The following is a 13,167-nucleotide window of genomic DNA, read 5'->3' as shown; positions in this document are numbered from 1 at the left end:
GTGCACCATTTTCTGTGATGCGTGTTGGATGTACATTCCAAGTTCACATATTGATTCATGTAATTGACTCCCACAGTAATGGACAGTGGTAGGCATGTGACTATCACTACGAAGGGTCTGCATTGTCTACCATTCATATATATATTATAACATTAACATGAAAGGGGGATTTTGTTTTCACTGACTGTAATTGCATGCCTCATCCCCTTAGTGTTTACTAGACAACTAGAGTTCAGCAGTCACAAACGGTCAAGTAAATATCATCATACGGCAAGACTTTCCCTCCTTAATTTAACCCTCACCCCCTTGAGTGACTTACTAGGAACCTTCCTCACTCTTGCCAAATCCAACACCATATGGTAAACTCAACACCCAAACTGTTGGACACTGATTATGGTGGTATGCCTGACCCCATGTAAAGGGTAATCAATTTATTAGTGCAGTACTCACTCCAACAGATTCCAACAAAACATGCAGTTGGATTTTGAACGGTTGGTGTGGTAAGGATTAACCAGTTCACACCGGGATTGTGACAAGAACGGAACGAGGCTCGGGATTACTTTTCACTCGACTTCATACCAGGAGGGTTGAAGCCATCACCCTCGGCCAGCACACTCATATTTCTGGCCTCACTCGCTGTGAGCGGGTCGCTGACAGATATTTCCGTCCTCGCTCCCTGCGTGTTTATCCGTCATCGTTCCGAATACCGCAAAAGCTTTGCGTATACTCAAGTAATCCGGCGCGAACTGGTTAAAGGTATACAGAACAGAAATAGGAACAAATTTGGCACGATTTTGTGTATTTTAGGTTGGTACCGGTAAGTACTTTAATATTTCCAACAGGTAAACAAAAGTGTGGCATTCTTTGCACGGATATTAATATATTTACATGATTTTTTTTTCCTAATCCCTATATCTGGTAAATGTTTTACTTTTTGAAATATTTGCAATTTCCTTCTACTGACCTTGAATGTGTCATGCATAGAACCTCTTTATCTGAAAAATCTGTAGCTGAAAAAACACGAGTTGAACACAAATTTGATATAAACCATTGTGTAACGCAAAGGTTTCATTTTCATGTCAAAACTTTTGCAATGTGATAATATTGTAACCTTCAGGGACATGTACGTTGATATAGTACAGTGGTACAGGTTTTGTTCTTGGGGTTTGTAGTTGTGTAACGGGCTCAGTGCGCCAACAAAAGAGGACACGTTTTTACCTCTTTTAAGAGCTCCGTGGACGGGACACACAGCGTGCGCGTACTGTACTGTAGGCCTACTGGTTCGCGTGCAAAGTACCCATGACTTTTTGAATGTGCAAAAGCTATAGCTGCTGTGTCTTCGCGTGAGCGTCAGGCGTCGTCGGTGCGCGAATGTGTTCAAATTCAACTTGTGATAGTCTCCAAGACTAATACCCTCCTCCAATAACTTTGGATACATTCGGAATACGCATATCGAACAAAGTTCCATGACTTAGTAGCTGTTTTTGGCAAGCCTTGTAGTTGTCTAGATATAGAACTTTAAAATATGCACCTTTAAGTGACGTCACATGACACATGATGAAGTCATCATGACGTCACCTCAGTTTGACCTATAACTCATCCCTGTCCATGGCCATACCAAGTTTCAAGTTCAACCTAATGTATTCTTAAAAAACAACTTACAAACGTCAAAATTGTTTTGTGAGAAAAAAAATGAGTTCCTGCAAGAGCAAGGAGCGTATAGACGTTGATCATGCTGCCACCATTTCAGTCATGTTCCCTGTATCCAATAACAGTACTGAATGATAATTTTTTTGTGCAAAAAGGAACCAGACTATTTTTCTTTCCAGCCTCGCTTTGGTTATGTTGATTTGAATGGGAAAAAATCAAGATGGCCGCAACATGAAAGTGGTCTATATCTTACAGACAGGTCACAGACTGGGCAGGAACTGGTCATAAACTTGATAATCTGCTACAATCACTTCAGTGAAGTTAACTTCGTGTGTGTTTCTTGCATGTTCAACTGGAGTGATTTGACTTAACGACTGCCTCCCGTGTTTCTGTTTTCTGATTTGTTTTTTATTCCTACCCACAATCCTTTAGCCCTTCCCTATCCCACAAATCCCTGGTTCTAACGAGGTTGACGCATGTGTAAGTATGCACTCTGTGTGTCTGGCCTAACTCTTCTTTTCTTTACTTTTTTGAAGTTAATTTGCCTTCTAATACGTTTGCCTTTTCTTTGTCTTTTTTTAGTTAACTTGTTTAGTTGCTTTTGCTTGCAAGTGCATGGCCTAATTACGCATGAATTTGTTATCAGATTTTGTGGACAAAAACTGTTGTATTATAATTTGTTAAATAATTTGAACTTCAGAATGAGAAACATTGTTTTTTGCGCACAAGGCAACATGTGCGCACGGGAAAGATGATCATTAAAGTCATTTTTTATAGATTTCTAAACTGGTTTCAGATTGCCTGGAATCAGTTTTGTGTTGACCCCTGAGATTCTCCCAAGTACAGGGTGAGTCAAAAAGAAAGTGACCAAATTAGAAAAAAATAATAATTAAAAAAAATGTATGGCTTGTTTCATTTCATAAAAATAACACAGGGATAAAGTACATGTTATTGACTAATAAGTATGAAAATTCCCTGTATTTTGCGTACTCCGTATCAAAACTTATCTCTATTTTATTAACAAAATCACAAAATTCAGCTGTCCACCACTGATCGTTTACCAATCTACAAACTGATGAATAATCATGAAATACATTGAAACATAAACGTTTCCCACCTCCATGAATGAACAAAAACTTGCACAGGAAAACAGACAAAAATCACCATCCATATTTCAGACAAAAGAGTTGACTTGTTCCTCATATTCCAAACACAAAATCTGACAGTAAAAATAATGTTGCAGTCTTGACTAAAACGGTTAAAATCTCAAATTTGTATTTGAATGCCTGTGTGTAATCTGTAATTCTCACTCAGCTCAATAGCTTCCAATGGCATTCCATGGACAGCTATAAAAATGGTTTCCTTTAGTAAAACATGCATAACTTCTGATAGCATGGATCAATCTCAGTATTTTTTGGTTTAGATGAGTGGAAGAACATGCTCTTTTAAGACATACTTCATTGGTGTATCAAATTTGATTGCTTTTAAGGAAACAAAAAATGAAACCAGGTCACTTTCTTTTTGACTTGCCCTGTAAACTGCTCTTGCCGATGCATAAATCTTTCTAGGTGGGACTTAAAACCATCTTTTATTGAAAGAAATGGGAATTGCTTGGTTTTATCACATTTTGGGCAATGGAATGAGGCAAAGATATACTTCTTTTTATAGGAGTTTGGTAAATGAAGGCTTGAACAAAGATATCTACTGAGCATACAAAATGGTTGAACAAGAAAAGTAAATCTCAGAAAAAAATTGTTGTGATTTTTCCTTTTGAGGCGTTATGTAAATTTTTGCAGAATTTAGAAATTTGGCAGCCACTTTGCAAATTCTTTCAGATGTATCAATCGAGAATGTCGTACTTATTTGATAAGACTAACAACCTGTATATCTGTGCTCAGATTAACTCAACCTGATATTTGTGTTCAGTAGTTCTCATTGTTCAGGTGGTTTAGGGAGTTCATAATATCCTGATGCCATGCAGATTTTGTTTACTGCCATTGCATGCGGATTGACTAACACTACCGTCTTAGCTGCATTAAGTCTTAGCTGTCGCGCCTTGCTGCTCTCCGCTTTCAATTTGCAGACTAATGCTTTCCAAGTTAGCAGAGCTCTGAGGATAAACAGTACTGGAAATTGTGGGAACCAATGCAAACCCTGAATTCTGTGCCATAGAATTGATAATTCGCAGCGAAAGCGAAGCAGATTTCTTAAAATGAACCATTATGGTTTCATTTTAACAAGTTCGTTTTACTCCAGACCAGGCGCGGTTTTTGAGCCAATATTTTGGGGGTGGGCTAGCAGGGTGGATCCAGAATTTTTTCAGGGAGGCGTGCTGATATATAGACCGTTTTTTTTCTCCAGACACTTTAATAGGCCTCCAAAAATCAATAGGTGGGGGTGGGGGGGGGGCCCTCATGACATTTTCAATGGGGAGTGATGATAAAATCCTACAATCAGGCACACTATATTAACTAAAAGTGTACAAATGCACCCTTCTCACGACTATTTATTTAGTTGGAGACTGTTCACATGTACATCACATTCTTACATTTTGCTAGTGCAATTTTGTTTTATTGAATTTTTTTTTTGGGGGGGGGCTAGACAAATTGTTTTGCCCCCCCCCCCTGTTAAAAGCCTGTTAAATGTACACATACTCCCCGGTTAGTGTTGTCAAGTGGCATGATGTCTTTGACTGGTTTGGTTCTTTGAATCAACAGCAGGGGTGGGGGTGGGGGTAGCATGGCCCCCAGGCACCGAAATAGTGTAGGCTACTCTAGGCCCTGTATCTGGGTTAAAAATGTTCTCTAGTTGACTCTCTGGAAATAACAGGAAGGCCTACATACACTACAGTTGCCAATGCATACCGGTGAAACGGGTTTTCAAATTTGCACCGGCCGGCACTGGCGATGCTTTGCCTACCCCCCCCCCCCCCTTCAAAACTGTTCCGCCACCACTGCTTCGAATGCCTGTATTGTCTGAAAAGGCCAAGTGCACTCAGACAGAGATGAAATTGAAACTGAGAGAATTTTCTTCAAACCCCCAGTCAACATTTCTAGAATGTCCAGTGCAAACACATGCTTTCTTGAATGAGATATTATGGGTGAAACCTTACGCAAATTTGCGCACTTGTGTAGGGTAGGGTCTGCGTAACACTACATGCCAGCCAGCTTTCTGCATGATTGCAATAGGATTGCTGCTAACCCGCATCGTAGCCATGCTGTTACTAATGCCATTATATAACATGCATGAGTTTATTGCCTGTTATTATATTCCATTGGATTATTTTAATTGAATTTAAAATTACCTGTACAACATGTAGTGGTACAACATTTGTGTTGCAAAGGTACATTGGCCATTTCAATTTTCCAAATTTGTTTTTGTAACAATTTTGATTCTTATTTGAGCATTTCTGTTCTCAAAAACGACAAGAAAATGAGAAAAGTATTAGTGGGCATTGCAAGCTCTAAATGGTGCCACGTAGCAGACCACATGTCTATTACATTGTACACTTGCTAAGAAAACTTCAGTAAGAACCAGCCATGGGCTATAATACACGTCGCTGTTGCCGATGAACAGAATTTTTGGTGAAGAAAAACTCCTCTGTGCTTACTGAATAAAGCTTAAATATTGGAAGTTAAAGGTAGATTAGATCATTTGCAGCTATCCAAAAAGTAACTGACCAAATTATTGTGAAAAGCGTACTTGGTTTAAGGATAGTAATGGCACTAAACTCACTGTGAAATTATTCCTTCTGGCATGCTGTCATTTTGAAAAAAATAATAAAAGAAGGTCATTTTCAAAGATGAGTCAAATGATGCATTTTTGGAAATGTCTGTTAGTAGTTGGTTTGTAATTCGGCGAATCTGTGAATGCGTGCGCGCAAGCATTGACATGACGCACAAGCGCGCAGTGTTGTTAAGCACCCGTCTTAGATTTTGAGCACTTTTGTCGCTTCAAACAAAAAGAATAAACAAATGACAAATGATCTACCGGTACCCTACCTTTAATTTTGATGTATGTAGATAAAATGCATATTCTGGTTGAGGCTTACTTTATTCTATTGCATACAGTGTATTAGGTTTTGGAAATAGTTGGGTGCTTTGGGAGTGGTCACAGAATTTGCTGCGATCTGTACTGTGATCTTGGGAACTAGACAAAGATGGCTCCTTTTGTCGTGTGAATGGTACACGGAGAGAAAGTGGGCACCCTAGGTTTATAGAAGTGATTGGCTTAGGTGTGGTGTAATGGTTTGCAGCACTTGAACATATACTAATCACCACAAATATAGGTGGTCCATCTATGGAACCACCAGTATTGCTGCTGTTGTCTGGTGTTGAATGCTGTTGCAATAATGCACATGCACTTGATGCATTTGTAGGTATGCACAATGTGATGCTGTCTGTTTCGCTGCCAACTGCGTGGTTTGAATTGTGAAATGCTCCCAAATCACCTTCGTCAATGTATGTTCACACCAGGAGCTGTACATGTACCCTGCATTAGTCTCTTTAATTTGGAGAATAAGATCAACAAAGTAAAATGGAAATTTTTGAAATCTTTTGCCCAATTCAGGCTGGCAAATGAAAATTTGAGAGTAATTTACCTGACCGCTGATGTCAGGAATCGGTTCCAGATTATAGAACCAAGCACCCGTAACCAACTTTAAATAGTAACTTCTCAAACAATGAAAAGAAAGGTTTTGAATGCCATTTGTGGGGAATTTTCAAAATGAAAACCAGGCTACATGGAAAAACAAAACAGATTCATGTTTACGATGCCTGCGAAAATGCAATGTACACCGTAAAGCTACGTGTATTAAGCTCACTGTACACACTTGTATCTTGCTGTATCGACGCACCGATGTGGTAGTATTATCATGCAGACCTTTATGAGCTATCTGTGCAACAACTTCCGAGATTTAAAATTTGGGGTTGGTTTTCTTTATTGGGTAGTTGGGTAACCGTGTTTCTTTTTCAATCGGGTACCCGATCCCCATACTACCCGAAAATGCACACCCGTAGTCTATAGAACTATTAAATGTATTGGTTGATAGAGGAACTATCAATGAAACTGAAAGTGTGTAGTCATTTCTAAACTTTTAGTTAAGCTTCTTAGAAAATCCCAAACTTACCTGAAACGTAACAACAAGATAATTGTCTTGATAATTTCTCATTATCTGTTTGAAATAAAGTAAGAATATGAAGCTGTTTGACTTTTAAAACATGGCGTATTTGTTTATCTCTGGTTATCTGTAGTCTGTGTACATTACGACGCCGTCAGTGATGATAGCTGAAGACATGGCTGACTTGATTGACGGTTACTGCCGGCTGGCTCTCAAGACAGAGATGTCCGTCATTGTACGACCTCAGCAAGGTAAGCCTTTCACTCACCCCCGTCCTCCCTAGTGGACTCTTCCTGAACTGGGTCAGGTTGGGTCAAAGTTCAGGGTGTAACCAACATGAGCATGGACTGTTGTGGACTTTTAGGAGTAACTAATGGTAATGTTTGTTGTGTTTTGCAGTTTTTATTAGAACTTCGAAAACCCTGTATCGCTGCAGCTGTTTTGTTGCTAATTTAACACACACAAAAATCCCCCATTTTGGCTATCAGCTTGGGTCCAAAAATTGGGCCACCAGTATCAAATGATCGAAAAGAACAATGTTCATAGCGATTTTTGGCAAGGTATACACATCTAGAATTGGAAAATGTTTGATAGCTTTGTAGTGTGAGTGGTGGTAGTTTTCTGGGTGTTACCACTTTTAATTTTTTTTTTCAAAATGGCCGCCAATATGCTTGAACCGGATGAATTATATGTGGTAACAAGCATGTTTTGGCTGCCATTTAAAATAAAAAGGGATAGCACCCAAAAAGCTGCCACCATTGTAATGCTATCACATATTTTCCAACTACAGGGGTGCACACCTTGCCAAAAATCACAGTGACCATTATTCCCCTCATTTGATACCGACCAAATCCCCAGGCTGATGGCTTAATTTTAACAACATTGTTGAGAGCAAAAAAAAGGACAGTGCCAAATGTTTTTTTCAAGTTTTTAATGTCAATTCTGTTTGAGTAAATTCATATTTACAGTGATACCAATATTAAATTCATTGCAACTTTCCGTACTACCATCCTGAATATTAATTTAACAGACTTTTCTATGAATGTTGTCCAGTCCAAATGTGACTATTAAAATGAAACCTGCACAGTTAGTGTTTTCTTTCCAATAATATTGACTGAGTTTGTTTTAACGATATCTGAAAGTGCAACATTACTACACACATTTTTTTCAAGGAAGGCTTTTGAAATTTCGATTGTCATGTTAGTTTTAGTTTTTTTATTTTATTATTATGATTTTTTTTTGGGGGGGGGGTGTGTTTATTTGGATCCCATGGTTAAACAGCGATGCTCATGTTTGGATTAAAAACACTGTTCAAGTATTATAGTTTTGAAACTCTGGGGGAAAAAAAAATATGTAAAGTTCTTCGAACTGGGCATGTGTACTCCCATTTTAATTTAATGACTGATCTGATGATCAGCTTATAAAGACCGGGTAAAGTTGACACAATAACAAGCCTTCGGGGTCAGTAATTAACAGAAGTGTTTTCCTTTCGTTATCTTTTCCTGAATGCAAGTTATAGAATAGTAAAGAGAAAACCATCCAGTTGTAATGAATGCATAACCTGACCATCTAGTGCATGCACTCTTGTTTTACTATACTCCCGAGGACAATGCTTTGTGTTTTCCTGCAATATAACACTCTCCCACAGACTAAGCACACAAACTTACTACAGAGGACCGTTTTGAACAAAAGACCCAACTCCCAAGGACTGAAAGGATCTATTGTTCTCCCTTTGTGTGTCTGTCCTCGGGGGGTTACGTAGAACACGCACATGTTTGCAGTGTAGGTGTGTTAAGTATGAACTGAGTGACGTGGTCTGCTATTTTTCTCCACTAACCCTAATCACTGATGGAGCACAAAACTATATGTTTTACAACATTTCGATTTTATTTTGAAATCAATTCTTACATGTGCATTCCCCTCCCCCTTTTTTCTGGGGGTTGGGGGGGGGGTACATTCATGTAAGTGTTTGAATGTTGATGCCAGTTTTGGGTTTTGTTTATGTTGTTGTTTTTATTTGTTTTGTTTTTTTAGGCAATTCCACATTTTGTTTTTAAATAGAAGGGGGGATTACATTTATGTAAGTGTTAGAATTTTGAAGCCAGGTTTGGGTTTTGTTTGTCATTGTTGTTGTTGTTGTTGTTGTTTTAGGCAAGTTTGAAAAGTCTCAAAATTTGTTCATCAAATACCACATACGTGGCTCTTCATGTTCTGCGGGACACATCATTGCATACGCAGTCGTGCACGACATAACTCTCGAGGACAAGGCATTGTCTTTCCTTGTGTTCTGCAATACATGTATAACACTCTCCCTTAGACTAGGCACACAACACACAATTGAGAACCGTTTTCAACAAAAGATGAACGCTCGAGGACAAGAAAGAATCTGTTGTTCTCCCTTTGTCCATCTGTCCTCAGGGTGTATGTAGTGCGCGTACAAGTTCACATGCATTTTGCGAAAAACACAAACACACCATTAATTCCAGTCTGAATTTGCACATACACAAACCCTTTATGCAAGCGCCAGGCGTAGGACGACAACGGCATTCACGAATCTACCTTACTCTTTCTTTGTCGGGGTGCTTATTTTAGCTTGTGTAAATAAAAAGTACAAAGTGATACAGATTTCCTAGTAATCAGGATATATTGAGCAGCTTGTTATAACACATGTTGCATTGTTTAGGTTTTGTTATATTAGGAGTCATTTCATTACAAATCCCGGATGAGTTGTGGATAAGTTTATCCACAGTAGGCTGATTGCATCAGGTGTTTAGTGGCTGGATTTTGAGCAACGTCGCTAGTATCACAAATGAAATCATCAGTTTGTAAACAATGCTGGTAACTTCACTGTAGGAAGATTCCAGTGAAGTTGTTCTGAATCCTGCCACTCATACCGGATGTAATGCGTCTTTTGCGGATAAACCTATCCGCAACTTGTCCCACATATGTAATGGGATGTTTCCTTAGGTTTACATCCCAATTTCTACACATGATAATTAATGTTTAAAAAGCGCACGTATCCACCAGTATTGGTGTTCAAGGTGCTACATCATTATTACCCTGCTCATTGGGCCAATGAAACATTCCAAAGACAATCTCAGCTCCCTGGGAAGTATACAGCTCCATACAGCCATTTCGGGCGCAAAGCAGCTCAAATCAACCACAATAACCATCTCTGCCCTCACAGGTACATGTACATGTACCCATTTACTCCTGGGTGGAGAGAAGCAATGCATGACCAAATGCCTTGCCCAAGGGCACACGCACCATAACCCCAGGCTGGACTCGAACCCACAACCTGCAGAATTACCCGCAGACCACAAATTCAATGCTCAGGCCACAAGGCCACGGCATGGTGTAAAGTGACTAATTGCTTTCCTTCTGAACCCTTCAAATTGATACCCTTCTAAAAACTTGTCCTAGAAATATTTCTAAACACTTGAAGTCTGGGGGGAAAAAACATCTGCATGATTTCCAAACAAGATATAGTCTGGAATAGATGGTTTGCACCGCGGCCATGTTTGAGGTGTGATCTTTTGTTCAACAGGGAAATGCATGAATGGATCTCTTGTGCATTCATTGTTAATGAATTAACATAACAAAACACACCTCCAACATGGTTGCTGAATGCAATCTATCTATTGGGCTTCGGTTTCTTACAGTCTCTTCATCTTGGTTGAATGGGAAGATACTTTTTAAATCTTTTTCTGAATGAGCCAGGCATTGGTGTGTGTATCTTTGTACTTTGAGCAATGTTTTATGAAATAATCACCCGTTTTGTCTGATGAAATATTCACTATTTTTGGTTCACGATCATTGATCCATTGTTTTGTCTTGTCCCACATTTGAGCACATCTGTGAAAGATTAAACATGAAAGGCTCAGCTGTTAGTAATTATGTCTACAGGGTGAGTAAAAAAAAAACGAAACCCAAATGTCGGGACCATAACTTTAGTGAAGGTTTGCATGTAGCACTTTCAAAATCTAGGATATGAAAGCCCAATTCATAAGCTTTCATTTAGTACAAGAATCATTCAAATCACTCGTGTACTTTTCAAATTTTAAACACAACCACTGTTTTAAAGTTCTGTCCACAGATCACAAGAAGGTAAGTGTTCTTTCAGCAAAATGAAAACAAATCACATAGGGGTGTGAATTGTTTTTGTTTTGCTGAAAGAACGCACACCTTTTTTTTGTGATCCGTGGACATAACTTTAAAACAGTGGTTTTGTTTAAAAATCCGTAACTTGAAAAGTACATGAGTGATTTGAATGGTTCTTGTACTAAACGAAAGCTTATGAATTGGGCTTTCATATCCTAGATTTTCAAAGTGCTACATGCAGAATTTCACTAAAATAATGGTCCAGACATTTGGGTTTCGGTTTTTTGGACTCACCCTGTAGAAAGTAAAAGCCCTTCAGCAGTCGGACAAACAAGCAGTCAAGCATTCGTAACTTACACTTTCACATTTTATGAATTATAATGTTCTTTGAGCCAAGTTTGTATTCATGAAGATTAGAAAAATACATTTTTAAGTCTTCGAGAATTTGGGACGAACAAAAAGTTTACGGTATTTTTCCTTAAGGTTATTTGAACAGAAGAAAAAAGTTGTGGAATATTTAGACTTTGCATCCTTTAAAAAAAAAGTGTTTAAAGATCACATCATCTCCATTAGAGGAAATTTCTTTTGCGAAGATAAATTACAAAAGTAGGTATTAACATATTGCCCCCCCCCCACCCATCCATTCCTGGAAAAAAAAAAAGAGTTTACCCAATTTAGTTTATATAGGTCTCTCTCAAATGACGTCATTTCCTACAGACCAGCCACGTGCATCTGCATTTTGAGCGTCAACTTGCATAACGCTCATCAGCTGCATCGTATTTCGAGTAAAAGGCACGCGTGTTTGGAACATTTTCAACACTGCGCAATACTTGCTTGATTGCGTGAAATACACAGTGGCAGTTCTACATAGATGGCCGTCATTGAGAGTGACCTATATTAACTTCCCCTTTTCCTCAGTTCCTTGTAAAGAAATTGAAGCTTTGTTTGGAATCACAGTTTTTACTCTCCCTTTTCAAAACCTGGCTATAACCCTCTTAAAAACACCAGTTGTTGGTGACGTCCATTCTGAACTTTGTACCTAAACCCCTCTGTGTATGTGTGTATGTGTCATAGCTTTTACTGTAGTCCCAAGGGACAAGACTTCATATCTCCAATACACCGCTTGTAAGTACCTGTAAGAAACAATGGAACGGTCTGATTTGTGTTTTCTGTACGCACTCTCTGTATGTGCATTTTCGAAGGGGGGGGGGGGGACTTTTGAGAGCGTAGTGGTCGAGTGCTTTTGACTTCGGATGACACGTTCAGCAGTATCATGCATGCGCCTCTGCATGTTACACGTTGCACTTTGTTCTTGTTTCCTTCACATTTGCATGATGCACGTTCTTCAGTGGTTGTGTCTGTGTTCTGAACAGCACTTTGTTTAATTTTATTTTCGTTTACAGTATCTTGATGTATGCGTACCAATGAATAGATGGTTTGCAGATGATATCAGAATGATGAATTGAGGATATATCTTATCTTCACACATACTTGAATCATCGATCTTGATTGGTTGATCCATGGCAACAACAGTGTGATATTTATACAATATTGGATGACTTTGAGGGGATACAAGAATATGTTGCACGAGCCATAACATTCGACTCGTGCAATATTGTTAAAGCGAGTACAATATATTCTTGTATCCGTGAAAAAAAAGCCATCCAATGTTATTATTATTTATATCAGACTGACTTGATCCACAAAAAATAAATTTTGAGATACTGTCTTTATTCCTCAAATTATGTTGAATATTGTTCGCTTACTGAGCAAATTTTGCATCGCTCGAAGCTGCCATTGTGGTGTTGACAACAAGCGCATATATACCCTGCTGCATGCTGTGTCCGCGTGCGACAGTACTGCGTGCTATGCTGTTGACTGGTTGACAACCGTGAGTTTCTTCACCCTTGATTGTACAGGAACCAGTGAAATTTGTTAAAATGCCCGAATGAGGACAATATGAAAAATAATATTGTCCGCAATCCAGGTACTTTTACTTACATAATATTTGCAGTCATCTGGGTTACTTTTCACGAAAGCATGCAATACGCTGATTTCTTTTTACCACTGGAACCCTGATATAAATAATAATATTCCATATATCATGGTCCATCCCTATGTGCCAAGATGGCTGCCTAAGACAGTCGTCATGATTTTAGTACCATGCCTGCAAACCATCTATTCAGACTGTGATACGAAATCTACACTTAGCTTCAGGTATTTAGTACAATTTAATATATTGTTGTTTGATTTTGATTTAAGAATTTATTGAACGGAGCATGGATAAGGATTCAAAG

At 38.7% G+C, this 13,167-nt stretch overlaps 1 protein-coding gene across 6 annotated transcripts in view; it reads left to right on the top strand.

Annotated features, from left to right (window-relative positions):
• Window positions 1–13,167, top strand: part of LOC119728605 (focal adhesion kinase 1-like) — an 80,463-nt gene that overhangs the window by 32,121 nt on the left and 35,175 nt on the right. For 2 of the 6 annotated variants that reach the window (XM_038200901.1, XM_038200906.1), the window contains exons 10-12: window positions 2,083–2,130; window positions 6,903–7,020; window positions 11,945–11,995. In XM_038200901.1, coding sequence (XP_038056829.1) covers window positions 2,083–2,130; window positions 6,903–7,020; window positions 11,945–11,995 — 217 coding nt within the window. The remainder of the gene's footprint in view (window positions 1–2,082; window positions 2,131–6,902; window positions 7,021–11,944; window positions 11,996–13,167) is intronic. The other 4 variants (XM_038200903.1, XM_038200904.1, XM_038200902.1 and 1 more) reach the window with 3 other exon arrangements.

This window comes from Patiria miniata, unplaced genomic scaffold (genome assembly GCF_015706575.1).
Source record: "Patiria miniata isolate m_02_andy unplaced genomic scaffold, ASM1570657v1 HiC_scaffold_20, whole genome shotgun sequence".
Classification (NCBI taxonomy): Eukaryota; Metazoa; Echinodermata; class Asteroidea; order Valvatida; family Asterinidae; genus Patiria; species Patiria miniata.
Note: the sequence above shows the minus strand (reverse complement) of the source record. Positions and strands in the feature narration are given on the sequence as shown.